The 16,619-nt window shown below is 42.6% G+C and overlaps 1 protein-coding gene across 1 annotated transcript; it reads left to right on the plus strand.

Moving 5' to 3' along the window:
* Positions 1 to 1,554: 1,554 nt before the first annotated feature.
* LOC102371693 (adenylosuccinate synthetase isozyme 1) lies at positions 1,555 to 16,088 on the plus strand. The gene is made up of 4 exons (XM_006036345.3): positions 1,555 to 1,706; positions 4,828 to 4,925; positions 7,176 to 7,325; positions 9,722 to 16,088. The coding sequence occupies exons 1-4, from the start codon at positions 1,687 to 1,689 to the stop codon at positions 9,772 to 9,774; spliced, it is 321 nt and encodes a 106-aa protein (XP_006036407.1). The 5' UTR covers positions 1,555 to 1,686; the 3' UTR covers positions 9,775 to 16,088.
* The last annotated feature ends 531 nt before the right edge of the window (positions 16,089 to 16,619 follow it).

Genomic DNA, 16,619 nt, shown 5'->3' on the forward strand with positions numbered 1-16,619 from the left:
CAGCAGGCCCTGAGCACCCCATGGCCACTGCTGCTCCGGGGGTTAGCTATGGACCCTTCGGGGGGGGCTTGGGCCCCGGGGGGGGGGGGGGGGGAGGCCTGGGGTAACACAACCCTGGCCCCTCCCCTGCCATCCACCCCGAGGCATGTGTGCAGTCACCACTGACACGGAACCTGGCCAAGGACTCTGGAGCACAGTACAGCTTTGGGCAGCTGTAGCAGGCGGGCAACAGGCTGCAAACAGCTGTACAGGGCTCTGGAGCACTGGCACTGGCTCTAGCGGTGGTGACTGCATGCAAGTCTCCGGATGCATGGTAGGGGAGAGGATGGGGTTGCGCTGCTTCAGGCTGCTCCCCCACTGCCTGCCCAGCGGGGTGCATGCAGCTGCGATTTGCACAAAGCCCAGATGGGGCTCTGGAGCCCGGTGCAGCTGTTTGCAGCCTCCCAGCTGCAGCTAGCCCAGGTTATGGGTAGCTTCTGCCAACCATGGAGCCCTGGCTGCTTGCAGCAGGGCTTGCAGCCTCCCAGCTGCCTGCTGGCAGCAGCCTGGGGTCTGTGGCCGGGGCTGTGGCTGGCAGCAGCTGCCCAGAGCCCGGGCTGGCGATGGTGTGCCAAGCAAAATGGCCTCATGTGCCATGCTCTGGCACGTGTGCATTAAAGCATTCAGTCCTATTGACCTTATTTCTTGGTTGCTCTACACCAGGGGTCAGCAACCCCCAGGTTGCCGACCCCTGGTGTAGAGCAACCAAGAAATAAGGTCAATAGGACTGAATGCTTTAATAACAAGATAATGGGGTCCTGGTGATCTGTAATTGCCAGCATAACTTGATGTTGCATTGCAGCATCAAGAGATCACATTCATGAAAGCAGTTGATATTTAAGGAAAGGAAATACCATTATGATGATACTCTATTACAGTGACTTGGTCTAGCATAACAAATAGCATGATACAGATGCTATCATTTTATCTGATGGCTAGGACTGCATTACTGTAGCAGTTGTTTACTGTAGGCCAGAACCTTCAACCCGTACTCAGGCATAACTCCACTTAACTTCAGTAGGAGTTTTGACTGTGTGTGGACTTGAAACTACAAGATACAGTCCCGTGTCTAAGGGTTGGAGATATTCTGAATGATTTAAAAAACAGAGCTGGTGTGTGCTTCAGCCAACCATATACAAGCTTATAAAAAATGTGTATTTTTAGTGGGGGTGAGGAGAAGGAGGATTTCAAGGGGCTGACAGTTTGCTTTTTTAAGGTGTATGTTGTATTTACATTGTCAAGGAGCTGCATAACTTCATTTAAAAATGAGTTATCCATCCATCAGCCAAGTCAGTGGTCTAGATGAAGGTGACCATAAACAGACACATTTGAAGAGTATTTTGGAAACAACCTCTCCCTGCTAATTCCTCTGCTATGGCTTCCATAGATAGAGGATATTAGTCCCTAGTGACATTCCTTTTAAGAGAACTAAAATTTGCTATTTAAAAAGAAAAACAAAAATGAGTAAGTTGCCTGTACCGGCTGATGTTTGTTCCCTTTACTGGTGAAACACTATCAGTGTCTTTCTTTCTCCTCTTGTAGGAAATTGGAGACCTCTTACAGTCCCGAGGCCATGAATGGGGTGTAACCACAGGCAGAAAAAGACGCTGTGGCTGGTTAGACCTTGTTATTTTGAAGTATGCTCATATGATCAATGGATTCACTGCGTAAGCATCACAGATTTTGCACTACATTTGGAACTGATAATTTTGCTCTTTGCGGAATAAATATGTAGCTAACATTAAAATCAGTCCAGTTAAGTGTTACAAGCAATAATGTAATTTAATAGAATATTATCATAGACACATCAATCTCTGGCTGATAATATGTTTATTCTTGAAGCAGGTGATAAAATGATATTCTGATATAAGTTTTTAGGTTTTTTTAACTTTGTTTATATCAACTGAATGGGATGGAGTGAACAAAGATAGATTTTGCTACAGTTTTTCATTATAACATTCTTGACCTAATACATTCCATATGGCTTAGGTCACAGATAAGCAAAATATGTCCCGCAGGCTGGATCTGGCCCGCCAACAGATTTGATCCAGCCTGCGGGTGGACAACCGCCAAGTAATAGGATGTGGCCCATGGGCGCGCACCAGCTTCAGCCGCTGTATGGTGCTGGGCAGGCAGGCAGCAGTGCTTCTGTTCAGCAGCATCAGCTGTGGGCCTGGGCAGGGCAGCAGTGTCAGTTGTGGATGCTGCTAGTAGGTTCAGGAGATCAGACGCAGAACCTGCCCGTGGCGTCCACAGCTGACGTCGCTGTCCTCCCAGCACAGTGGAAGCTCCCACATGGTGGCAGCAGCAGCAGCAGCAGCTGTGTACCCAGGCAGAAGCTGCTGCCACACCAGGTGGGGGCAGTGTCAACTCTGGACACCGCTGGCAGGGTCTGCATCCGGGCTCCTGAACCTACCAGCGGCATCCACAGCCGATGCTGCCACTAGTCCTCTACGGCGAACTACAGCTCCAGTGGGTTCTGGAAGAAGAGGGTGGGGGAGAAAGGAAGAGAGAAGAGAAGAAACAGAGAGAGAGGGAGGAGAGACAGGGAAAGAAAAGAAAAGAGAAAGAGAGAAGAGGGAAAAGAGAGAGAGAGAAAGATGGATGTAGCCCTAGACAGGTTCCCAAAACTCATTAAGTGGCCCTCCAGCCAAAATAATTGCTCACCCCTGACTTAAGTCCTGATCTGAAGTGAATGAAAAGACTCCCATTCACTCCAGTTAGCACTGAACCAGTCTCTTACAGTAGAGACTTGGAGAAAATAAAGCACATGTACCCTCAATAAAGTAAACAGTATGGCTCAAAGTGCACAGTAGTCAGTACATGTTTTTTTCCAACATTGAGGGAAACCATTTTTCCATATGGCTATGTTAAAAAAGATACAGTTTTTTAAAAAATGGATTAAATTAAAGGGCTGAGATGTTGCTGGTATTTAAGATGGCCAAGCAACTTGAATGGATGACAAGTTCAATCACTGTGTTTTAAAATTTTAAATGTATTTTGAAATTCCATTTTTGAGGAAACATTGACTGCTTGGTGCAGGTATTTCAGATCACAACACTGTCAAGCTAAATTAAAGCTTATGCGCATCTGTACACATGCTCCGGTGTGGGGCGGGGGTATTTTAATTAGAACGGCTTTCAGGTATCACTCTACTTAAAAATGGCTGGCAGTGTCTCGTGTATTCAGCAGGGGACACTGAATACACAAGACACTGCAGCACAGGGGAGGGTTCTGATTCGAACTCTCGAGCACACACAGCTCCGACGCGCTCTACTCAAAACATGTCAAAGCACCTGTAAAAGTGCCTATATCAGCTTGTGGCTAGTGCTAAACATAACAGCTAATCTGAATTATTGCTATGAAGTTTAATTTTAAAATCAAATATCATTTTGTACATCTGGATTTTATGTAACAAAGGTCCACTAAAAATATGCCTATAATTTACAGATTTGCATATTGGTCAATGCAAAAGGGCTTCATACGCACAAATTCTTGAACCTGCAAATTTTACAGCTGCATAAATAGTGGTTGCTGAAAATTTGGCCAGGTTGGTTTACTTCAGCCTTGCAAAATTAACCTTTTCTGTGAGCCTGGTGGAGTAATTATTTTTAAAATATACATTTTATCAGTCAAGAAACCAATAAATGAAACAATCCTTGTTCACTAATTTTTTTTAAAGAGAGTATTTACCTAAGTCATGCTTTGCTTTCACATATAGAGTTCCCATTTTGTGGAAATATTATTAAAGAACGGTTTGGTTCCCTTCTTATTTCAATGACATGTAATTACTACTCTTTTGTTCAGACAGCTGTATCAGTACTGCAGACCTTTAACACACAGGTCACAAGGAAAAGTTGTATGCTGCAAGCAACGCAAAGAACAAGTAGCCCAATGCTTGTCCTTTCCCCCAAAATCTTTCCAGACAGTCCTCACATTTTCAGTTTTATCCTCCTTGACCCTGAGTAAATGTAACTGTGAAATGCACACATGCCTGGCCAGATGCTTAGATGTTTGACCTTTATACCCACTGAGGATCTGGCATGTTAGTTTTAGAAGTGTCTACCTCCTGCTTTAAAGTGCAGTCTGGCTTAAAAAGTATCTCTGTGAAATGGCTTCTTGGCTGCCTTGTTTGTCTTTTGATGACTTCTTTATGAAATGTTTCAAGCCAAGTAGTAAAAGACGGACCATTTAATTGAGAACCTTTTTAACTCATCCAAGGACCTGAACACTAGATTGGAAATTTTTCTTATGATGTATTGTCAGCAGTAATGAAGACTCTCTAGGACAAATGATGCTGTGAGGGGTAACTGATTGGCCCTGTAACTGGAATTTAGTCAATAATTCTGTTGGTACACAAGCCAAAATAAAACCTAGCTCTTTCTCTCTCAGTCATGTCAGTTCTACCTGGATAACAGGAATAATTAGTAGTATTAAGGTAAAGGGATAATGACTTTCCACGAATAGAGGCTAGGAGTAAGAAATAAAAGTGCTGTTTTACTATCGAGTTTTCTGGGCAGAATTGTGTTTTAAAGGATGCAGTTAGTAGCGTTTGTTATATGAGCAGCTAAGTGTTTGGAAGTAAAGCTTGGTAATTCAGTTTTCACAGAGGCATGAATTCAGTTAATAAAGTTCATATTTTAATATATCTGAATTTTCCTGATTACTGGGCTGGCTGAGCTTGGTCCATGAGTACAAAAGTAGAAAAAGCAGGTGGAAGGGATTAAAGATGATGATGATAGAAGGGTTTATTTTATGTGTAACTTTATCCCATGTTTCTCTGAACAGTCTGGCATTAACAAAACTGGATATTCTGGATGTCCTTGATGAGATTAAAATTGGTGTTGCTTACAAACTGGGTGGAAAAAGAATTCCATATTTTCCAGGTAATGTTGAAATATTGCTTGATGATCTGTTTTTCTCTCCTTTCTGTCAAGTGTTTTACGCTTAAAAAAATCAGAGCTGATATCTGTTTTTTGCCCGATACCTTACATAGGAATGTACAGACGTAGAAGGTAGGTATAAAATACTCCCAAATCAGAATAGTAGCATTTTACACTCACAAGATGCTACATTGCCATAGCGAGAAGCTATGGCGACACACCTCATTGTTACGGTGACGTAGTGTCAGCAGACACAAACAGTGATGCTACACTGCTGTATAGTAGCTCATTGCTACTGTGTAGTAGGGTCGGAAATGACCCATGCGCTGCCAGGACTGCACAGTAGCAGCGCTGCACAGTCATTTAGTGCAGTAACAATTGTGCAGTCGGGCACACATGTAGACACGTCCACTCTGTATGAATTGTTACACAAGGTGCAGGATGACAGCAATTCCAGCCTTTGGCCCTGTGTGCACAGCCCTATTGAATTTTTGTTTCATTACAATTTACCAATACATTTTAATGCCTGATGAACAAGAGTTGTGGCTAGAGGCATGTATCAGTGTCATGATGTTTTGCCAAAGAAAATGAAATTGAAAATGAGGGTTTATGTTATGAAAGATGAGATTGATACAATCAGGGCAAAGTTGTTTGTTGGATTCCACTAAAATAAGCAGCAATCAACATGTTAGTTAGTATATATTTGCTGCAATACTATTTCTGTTAAAACTTTTTGGCTTTTGTTTAAAACAATATTTCATATATTGAACCTCAGCTTAAGATTGAATGATGTACAACCCTATAAAGTTTGGTCACTTTTCATGCTCTGCTTCTCTTACCCAAATGATATTCTCCAAGTCCAGGGATTCTTGTTTTTTGTCACGTTAGCTCCTTCCCCTCAGAAGCCATACAGTGCTCCAAATTATTTGTGGTCAAGGCTTGAAAAAAAACAACCCAGAAGGGTATCATGTGCCCAGTTCCCATTGAATTTCAAGCAGGAGGGCTCCCTCTAGAGGTTCTCAGTTTAACTCCTGAATTGACTAAAATGACAACAGCAAGTAGATACCTTTCACCCATGAGCTATGTTCCCTGGTGCTATAATAGTCCTGTGCCCTGCTGATCATGGTAGAGAATAGCCAAGAATTGCTCTCAGTAAATACAAACATATATGTATTTAGAGTGCTGCACACAACGATCCACTAATTCCACTAGCCCTCTTATCTTCCAGACTAACTACACATAACCTGGACTACCTAATAATACAACACAGGGGCCGTGTCTACATGAGACGCTGGCTGCGCAATCATTACTGAGTCACTGTACAATAGTGCCAACCAATGTCTTTTTTGTGACACTGCTGTGCAGTAGCGTCGCATCACGGTTGTTGCCATGCGATGCTACTGTGCAGTAGTATCAGGCTGCTGCACAGTCAGCATCTTGTGTAGACACAGCCAGGGACTCCTTAATTTCTAACTCGAACTGAGCAGTCATAGAAGGCACTAATGACTAAATTACAGCATCTGTTTCACTAAACTACTCTGCCTCGTGCTTCCCCAATAGCCAGCTTCAATAGGAAGAATGGAAGCTAATCTAGCTACTGTCTAATCTGTAGCCTGAGCTCTTTGCTGGAAAACAGAAGACACAGGTTCAAACTCCCTCTGAACAAGGGAAGCTTAAAACTTAGGTCCTTTTGCTCCCTGGGTAAGTGCCCTACCCAGTAGACTACTTGGTTAAGTAGTAGAAGGGCTGCCTGTGGCAGCAAACATCTGCATGCTTTTTTGCAACTAAAATGTTGGGATTTGCTCAGAGTTTTATGTGCATGCCTGAGTGTTTCTGTTCCCCCAAGTAACTATACACCCAGAGTGCAGCGTATGGAGTATGCCTAGAAGGGAAGTACATGAAGGATCTTGATCTAGGGATTCCATTTTTGCCACTGCTTGTGGAGCTGACCTGACAAAATAAAACTACTGTAGACAATTGTTTCCTTATCCTCCTAAAAATATCACTTCAGCTCTGAAGTAAATTAAAAGGAATGTGTCACCAGACCCTTGGGAGTCAGAATGGTCTTTCTCAGGAAGATTTAATTTATCTTTAAGTATACAGTAATGAGGGAACAAATGTTTGACATTATAATATTCCTTTTTCATGCATTGGATTTAAATGTTACCAGATTTTTTTTAAGATCAAACTCTACATCCAAGATCTGTTTATGTGGAACTATTGTCTTACTCAGTATTAACTGTGTTTCCACAGCTAACCAGGAGATACTACAGAAAGTGGAAGTGGAGTATGAAACAATGCCTGGGTGGAAGACTGACACAACGGGTGCGAGAAAATGGGAAGACCTCCCACCCAAGGCACAGAATTACATACGATGTGTGGAAAATCATGTCGGGGTGCCAGGTAAATGTTCCTTTGGCTGTGCCCATGGGGATGCCACAGCATGTAAATACAGCTGTGTATAAATGTTCAACCCACCTAGCTAGGTTGGCCCTTCCTGGGATTGGAGCTGTGGGGACGTGCGGTGAGGAAGCAGCAGACCAGATCACAACTATGAACACCAGGGCCTGCATGTTATGCGCTCTTTCTGCTTCCCTCCTCTCCCCTCCCTGCTGCCTTCGACTCGCCTTGCTTGTTTGTAGTGAGGGGAGGGCTGCAGGGGAGGGCTGTTTGTAGTGAGGGGAGGGCTTCTTTCTCTTTCCTTTCCCCGTCTCCCATTTCTTTGACCTGCAGGCTGGGAAGAGTATTGCATTTAGATGCCTGCACTGGAGCACTACCACTATGGCTGATGAGGGTGGTATCAGAGCCATAAGACTGAGTACTGCCTACAGGAACTAGAAGTTTTCTAGATCTCCTTTGATGCCAGAAGCTAAGCTTATTGCCAGGGCAGGGATCTGGAAAGTATTTCTCCCATACAGCTGAACTGGCAAACAGACATTTAGGTTTTCAGCTTCCATTTGGCATCCAAAGACATCTAGTTTGGCAGGCTTACATTATAGTTGGCAGTGGCATGTCATTGTGGGGTTAGAAAGTGTCTTGAGTGAGGTTCCTGTAGCTCTGCAGGCTGCCTGGGTGTTGGTTGTGGGCACAGCATAGTATACACAGAAATATGTCACCGTATCTCATGCAAATAGGGTTCTACCTCTTTTTTTTCTCCTGCATCCAGCCTGGAGAAGGGGAGCAGGCTGGAGCGAAGTCAGGATCCCTGGGCAGGCTTAAGGAAATTGAGGGTACCTGACCTTTACACCCACCCTCATGCTTGTAGTGTCTAAGAACAGCACCAAAAGAAGCCAGCTAGGTACTAGGGTAGCTGTTTCAGTTCATAGATTCATAGATGCTAGGGTGGGAAGGGACCTCAACAGATCATCGAGTCCGACCCCCTGCCTAGGCAGGAAAGAGCGCTGGGGTCGAATGACCCCAGCCAGATGCCTATCCAGCCTTCTCTTAAAGACCCCCAAGATAGGGGAGAGCACCACCTCCCTTGGAAGCCCATTCCAAATTTTGGCCACCATCATTGTGAAGAAATTTTTCCGGATATCTAGCCTAAATCTGCTCTCTGTCAGTTTGTGACCATTGTTCCTTGTTACCCCAAGAGGCGCCCTGGTGAACAGAGCATCTCCAATACCTTGCTGCATCCCCTTAATGAATTTGTAGGTGGCCAGAAGATCACCTCTCAGCCTTCTCTTGCGGAGGCTGAAGAGGTGCAGGTCCCTCAGTCTCTCCCCATAGGGCTTGTCCTGTAAGCCCCTAACCATACAAGTAGCCTCGTCTGGACCCTCTCAAGTCTATCAACATCCTTCTTGAAGTACGGTGCACAAAACTGGATGCAGTACTTCAACTGCGGTCTGACCAGTGCCGTATAGAGGGGAAGTATTTCTTCCTTGGATCTGTTTGTCCTGCATCTGCTGATGCATGATAAAGTGCGGTTAGCTTTGCTGATGATTTCATCACACTGATGACTCGTGTTCATCTTGGAGTCCACTAGGACTCCGAGATCCCTTTCCGCTTCTGTGCTGCTGAGAGGGTCACTTCCCAGCCAGTAGATGTGCTGGATATTTTTGCGCCCTAGGTGCAGCACTCTGCAATTGTCCTCGTTGTACTGCATGCACTTGTCCTTGTTGGGTGTTAGCTTTAAATGAAGTTGCAGCCTCAGCATTAAACCACTGTGGGCACATCTACATGTGCCCCCCACGGTGCAGTTGTTACTGCATAGTCATTTAGTACTTGCATTAGGAAGTACTAAATGCTGGTGCAGTAACAGCTGTTACTGCCCCATCCTAGCGGTGCAGTTATTTTTAGCAGCTACGTCGCTGTAGCAACACGCTATAGCAAGGTAGCTCATTGCCGTGGCAGTGTAGCATCAGCATCACAGTTTGTGCCTGCTGACGCTAAGGCGAAGTAGTCACATGTAGACACGCCCAGTATGATGCGCATGCGTCACTGTTCCCTTGTCCACATCAAGTATCTTTACAGTCTGACCAAACTTGCTAGCTGGGGTATAACTAGTCACCCCATCACTCACAATAATGACAGTTAAACATGCAGTAGATGTAGCTCACCCCTCTATTAGTGCTTTGCGTTCATGGTATGTGTTTTCAATGTCAGTCTGGTCTGTATTATAGCCCAGCAATACAGTAAGAGAAGAAAATATAAATAAAAACAGACATTTGTTCTCAGTACTTTTAGTGTTGAAGTCTGATCATTTTATCCTGACATGTGACAGAAAAATGATTAAAATTCATTCAAAATGCTGTTTACACCCAGGAATTTTTCTAATGGTTGTTTTTTCCTCCCTATAGTTAAATGGGTTGGAGTTGGAAAATCAAGAGAGTCAATGATCCAGCTATTTTAAACAAACAAAGAACTTCAGTGATGAAAAACACAATTTACTGTTCATCTGTTCCTTACTGCTCCCAAGTTACAGTGGAGATGCTGTTTGAAACCAAAATGTTCTTCTAGGAGATGAGTAGAAACAAAATGCATATTCTGTACTTTCTTATTTTCATTTACCTTTCAGCTTCCAGTAAATGCGACTATTCAGTGATAAAAATCTGTTTGGTAGCCACTATCACAAGAATTGCAAAAGCATAAAAATTCAGTAACTTGAAATCAAGAACAGGAGTGAAAATATATATTTTTTTCTTTTTAGTTGTGCCATATTACTATTCAAAGTGTTTCACATCCATAGGCAGTTATTTCTTCAGACTGTTGCCAATATCAACCATTTTCCAATACTTATTAAGCAAATGCAGAATTGTAAAAGCTGAATGTATTCTTCATTGCAGGTTCTTAAAATGTTGTGTCTATAGGTTGGCAGTGATAAGACATAAATTACGTTGAACTTTGGCCTTTTATGTAGACCCTCAGTCCCAAAAATAATAGTTTGGTAGGCATTTTTAATTCCACAAAGCGAGACAATCACAATTAGCTGGAGGCCTGTGATTTTATTTTTACAGCCTACTAATGTGAGAAAAGGAAAAGTGATCGTATTGGAGAGCAGTGCAAGCCAGTAACTGAGGTAACTTCTGGAGATGGGCCAAACTTGAGACAGGTGACCTGTCTAGGCGTTCCCTCTCATAGCCTCTTTACCAACAGGCACTCCATGTAGGGGCTATCGGAAGTGCTATCCTTTCCTCCTGTGCAAATGGAAGACATAAGAGGAGTGGGTGATGGCTATAAAGGCCCTAAGGCCACAAAAAGTATCAGGGCCATTGGAGCCAATGTAATATGGTGCACCCTCCCTACGAACTCAATGTTTGTTCATTAAAATCCCTTGTGGGTCTTGCCAGTTAGAGGTGAGTGATGAAGAAGCAGGGAGCAGCAGCACTGTATGCCATGCTCATCTTCAAACCTCTTGGATTTTCAAGCACAAATCTGTGCATGACTAAACGTTGCTAGGTGGAGCATGAACTCCCCTTCACAGCTTTTGACCCCACTCAGCAAAGTTTAGAGGATGATATTTGTCCTCGAGGAGGGAACATATGGCAGCTCAACTCAATGAAGCTTCTCGGGAAGAGGAGCAGCATGGAGATCCCCAAGACTTCCAAGGATGGACCTGGATTTCCTCATGAATCCTTAGATTCCTAATTGCTAAAAGGCTGCACTCCGTACCCCATCTGCATGGCTCGGATCCCTCTTATAGAGGGAGGAATGCAGCAGAAACCGAGATATTCCGTAATTTGTGGAATTTCTCAAATCACATTTCCCCTTCTGTGAGGTTTGTTCCACAGAGGGAGAGACTATTTATGTCATTTCCGAATGCTGTGGGGTATATCCAGGAATGGCATCACGGCCCTAGCCAGCTCACAAAGCCTTAATGCCAGGATGTATTTTGTGAAGATACCCCTTTTTCTGAGGTAGCCCTGCCAAGCAGGATGGCATACAAATGCTCAGAAATGAGTACCTCGGTACATCTCTAGATTATCACAAATGTGTTAACCCAGTTTGTCTCATCTCTGACATGTATCAGTCTTTAACATTTAAGGTCTGCCTTAACATTTAAGGACAGCCATGGCTGGTATACCAATGAAGTAGTAAAGTACTTCATGTGGTGGGACATATATGCCCTGTTAGTTGTAGTAAAGGCCCTTTGCACCCTCTTCTGGCTGCAGCACAGTAAAGTCCAACTCCATTCAGCTCAGGCTGGAGCTTTAGGCCACAATTTCATCCTTTACGTCTAGTCCTATGATCACAAAGTCCCAAGTCCTAGCATCAGCTCCAATTCCTTCAGTGGCCTTGGGCATGTCATTTAGGCATTGAGCCTCAGTTCTGCCACCAGTAAAATGGTGAATAATATTACTTCCTTACCTACCTCAAATAGGTGCTGTGAGGATTGATGAATATGGGCCAAATCCTGCCATCCTTTGTCTGTCTTTAATCAGGCAAAACTTCCATTGCGTAGTCAATGAGAATCCTGCCAGCATAAGGGCAGTAGGATTTGGACTCACTTGATGTTTGTAAAGTCCTTTTGGAAGGTACTTGATAAGTACTAAATATTAGTAGTACTGTAAAATAGAGCTTATTTTTTGAGGCACCCTAAGCATAAACACTCTTGGGGGTAGATTCATCAAGTTTCTTTCCCAGTCAGCTCAGCCTCATGTTGTCCATCCACTAGACCAGATGTTGGTCACCTTTTCTAGCTGTGGACCGGAATGACCCACCCCAGGTCAGAGGCAGGTGGCCAGGTGCCACAACCCTGCTACTGCCACCACTCGTCTCCCTGGCAGCACAGGGAGATCATCCTCAGAAGACACCCCCCACCACAAACATCACCGAAACCCTAAGTCAAGCCAACGGTTTCATAGGCCAGATCCGGCCCACAGACTGTAGACTAGATGATTTGGATTCCTTTTCCAGCCCACTATGCTTCGGGACATTTTATTAGGGCAAAGCTGTTTTGTTTGGACCTTGGTTGGTTTTATTTATTAGGTCACTGGTGCTCAACTCTGGGCCATAGGCCACATGTAGCCTATGAAGCTGGTGTAAACAGCCTATCACTGTCATGCCAATGCAGGTGAGCACACCTGTTGCTTGTCTTCTCCTTTCCCCAGAGTCTGAGCAGCAGTGGTGTTCACCTGTGCTGATATGCCAACAAGTTCAGAGCTTTCATGCAGCTCCAAGAGCCTGGGAGTTAAGCGCAGCCGCTGTTGCTTGGCCCTTTTTTGCCCTGCTGCTGAATTCAGCGGTGGGGCGTTTAGAGGAGGAGATCAGCAGCAACGCTCAGCTCCTGGGCTCCAGAGCCCCATAAAATCTTTGGCAGCTGGAAGGGGAAAGGCAGTGTTGGTCTGCTTTTAGCAACTGCATGCATGCATGCCCATGGGGCTGTGGTATAGCACAGGGCTGCTATAGCACCTGAAAAAAATAAGTTATTTCAAAGAAAGCCCTGCTGCTGTGGAGCAGAGCATGGTTCCACTCCCCCCCATGTTCCCAAAGCCTATGGCTCTGCCTTCAGGGGACACTGGTAGAGCACAGGGAAGTGTGGGGAGCTGAAGTAAGATACAGTGCTGCCAGCTGGGCAACCTCCATCTGTCATTTGAAAGAATTCTTTAATTAACTTGTGTAATATTATGGCTGGTCATCTTATTTTTTGTACCAATTCTAAATTTTAATTATTTGTATAAAATTGAAAACAATACTACAGAATATTAAACCTCTTACTTTGTATTAAGATGCCTAAAATTACTAAAAATGTATGTTTTCCTTTCTAATATTACTTAAAATTCTTACTATTAGGATATGCCAAAGCATAGCTCTATAATGCTTTTCTTTTCAGCCCTCGATTTCTGATTGTCAGGTTTGACACACTTGTAACAAAGGTTGAGCACCACTGCATTAGGGCAAAAGTGAGCAATGATTACACTTAGCATACTATAACCTTCAGAATAAATAATTAACCCTAAATAAATTATTTGACATATTTAAATAAAACTATTGTAAATTAATGGTCACAAGAGCATCTTCTGCTTTACCTAGATTATATTTTCTATGGAGTTGCTTACCTTTGCATTTAAGACCTTAGCCAATTAAGGCCCATAGTTTGCAGTACACCAAGAGACAGTTATCCTATGACAGTGGGTTTTTTTAGTAACATGACCTCTGGCATTTCATTTCATTGCATAGCTTTTTAATCAAAATATTTCTCCCACTGAATTTGGGGAATAGTGCCACCAAATTCAATGTGAATGGATTCAGGATTTGTTTATAAGCTTTTTATAATTGACGGTAATGTTGGCCTTGATAAGAAACATGTTTGATATAAACTAGTTGGCTGTTTCCTGTACAGACTATCTGGCATTCGATCTGTTGTTTGGAATTTCTTTGTAACAATAATCAGTGTGGCTAATTTTACTTCTCCTTGTTCCCAAGTTAAATGCAATAATAATGATTTAATTTTGTTGATGTATTATATTGTTAAGTATACTGATAGAAAAATAAGAGAAAATATCTACTAGTCTGGTATACTTTCTTTTAATGGACTAAATATAAAAAAGCAACTGTTATTGAACTTTTCATGTAAAGCAGTGTATTTAACAGGTTCATGTCATACCTGACATCACAATGTGGCCATTATAATGAGGTGTATAGTTCTTAACAGATGTACTTAAGGTGTGCAGGTACACTTTGGATATTTTTGTATTTTAATTCATATGCTGTCCCAGCTATGGTCTGGTGCACTTTATGAACTGAAAAATAAAGTGAAGGGGTTTCAAAATAAATGTGCCAAATGTACAAACAGCCCCTCATTACGCACTCATAGATGCAGATTTTACAGCTACAATCTTGAATTCTCACATCATTTTTTCACCCTCAAAGGCATGTCAAAACAAACTTAAAATAACAAATATTTCCTTTTTATGAATATATTCCATTATATGTAAAAGAAAACACGGGCAATTCTTTCCTAGTGTTTTAATATAAATATATCAAGAAGTTTTGTCTGAGAAGCAGATAGTTTATTTTTAGCTATAAGTAGCTGATATTTACATTTCAGTCTTATATTCTCTGGATTAGATAGGGGTATTCAACTACTTATAAACCAGGCTTAGAGATGCTACTGTCTCTGCTAATTTGGAGCCATGGGTACCATTTCTACATGATTGGGAGGAAACCTTGGATCAATAATGAAGTAGAATTTTTCCCTTTGAAAGTCTCCTGACTAATTCCAATGAGTTATTTCTATACATTGCTTGAAGAAACTTGAATTAACTTCCCACAACTTTTTATTAAGAGCACAAGACTGGGAAAAGTAAGGAATAAGTGGTCTGAGCTAGCACAACTAAAGCCAGCCCCTAAGACATGGAGGAGATTCAGACAAGTGGGGTTAGGATTTTTCAGAAGATTCAGTTTTCTCATAATCTTCAGTAACCAGTCTGGAACAGCAGGATTTTTATTGCAGTGTCTTTATCCAGTGAGCAACAGAGCAGGTTAATACATTTACTGCAGGTGATGTCTGAGAAGGGATTTGGTGGCATTCAATAAACATTGCTGAGTTGACATGCTTTCTGCCAGTCACAAAGATATGCTTGATGGATTGAGCTTTGTCTGGTAGCTGAAGCTTCCAAAGCAGTTTCATTGCACTCCATAAGGCGCTGGTGTTGGGAATTGCCCAGGACAAAAGAGGGTCTATGTTGTCTTTGCGGAAGCTACAGGTACATATTGATGCATGTTCTTTTCTTGGTTCAGACTGGAGAGAAGGGAAAGGAGGAGAAGCAGGCTGATAGCTATTTTTCCTTTGTAGAGCTGTGTTGAATAAACAGCATTCCTGTTCCTACCCACTTTCTAATACTAATGAATATTCATGGAGCCAAATCTCCCAGCCCCTACTTATTCCTTACTAAAGGTCTGATTCACAAACATGAGCGGGCCCGCTTGCATGGATCACAGTTCTCCCTTAAGGAAATGGAGTCCCGACCCATTTCCTCAGCAGCATCTTTCTCTTAAACCCTCCCTATTAGGTCTAGGGATTTCTGCAACGGGTGGCTGACACATCATTCCTTCCACTAGGGATCCTGTAGGGATCAGAGCAGAAAGAAAATACAGATCTTCACTGTATTCCCCTTCATGCTTTAGGGCACCCCATTAAACAAGCACCCTCAGGAATTATCAGCTGCAGAAATGCTGGTTGCATAGGTCTACTACAGCCACGTTGCAAAGGAGCAAGGAGTACCAGAGACTTTGAGCCTCTGCATAGAAATCCCTGGTGACACTTGCACCTTGGTGGATTTACAGCATCTGTAGATTGGCTCTACAGTCTGGTGTATTAAGTAAGGGTTCCCTTACAACCAACAGAGTTTCAGGGAGAACCCCAGACAAAGAAAACCTTGTGAGTAATAGTGCTAGAACCAATCCCTCAATGAATAAAGACTGAGAAGGGACATCAGGTTTTGGCCTGAAAAGGTAATTTATGTTCTGCCATATTATCAGGAAATTGGTAGTTCCAAAATACCTGATTGTGTTGCTAAATATTTTTCTGCCTGTGTTCTTTTTTTTTTTTTAATTCATTGAGACAGTCTGTATTAAATGTTTGCCATCTATAAGCAATAAATGACAAGAAACACAAGACTCTCTCGGGGCATATACAGTGCATAGCATACTTTTATGTAGCAAAATTTAGCCAGTAGATGCAGTTTTCAAAGGATGAAAATAAAAAAGATTTTTACACTGATCTATCAAATGTCTCTGTCAATCTTTGTTTCCTTGTCCCCTAAAAGAAGAATGATCCTCTAACCAAGTGTATTTGCGGTTTAGAGAAGACATAACCTTGTTTCGTACAAACTTGCCTGCAGAAGTTCAGCGCACTCACCATGGTTTAAATTTCATGCTTCAATACAATTTATCCTCCAGCAACATTAGTTTCCCAGAGATACCTTTATATCACTTGACACATGGAAGTGTAGTTCAAAAAAGTACCTCTCAAGTACCTCTACTGAAATCTTTTAAGTGTTCTGAGGAGCAGTAGTTTACTTTAAGTCAAAAGATACAAATTTATTGATGAGACCTACAGAAGTTTGACACACCACAGGTAATTTAACTGTGTGGAAATGTTCAGCAGAAAGAAGAATGAGTCTGCACTCATGACCATTTTCAAAGCAGAAATGCACCTACTTTTTTGCTCTGAACTGCAAAACAGGCCCAAACCCATTGACCATTAAGAAATTTTCTCAATCATATCATTTAGTTAGGCAAAATTACCACTTA

This window comes from Alligator sinensis, unplaced genomic scaffold (genome assembly GCF_000455745.1).
Source record: "Alligator sinensis unplaced genomic scaffold, ASM45574v1 scaffold890_1, whole genome shotgun sequence".
In the NCBI taxonomy this organism is placed as follows: Eukaryota; Metazoa; Chordata; order Crocodylia; family Alligatoridae; genus Alligator; species Alligator sinensis.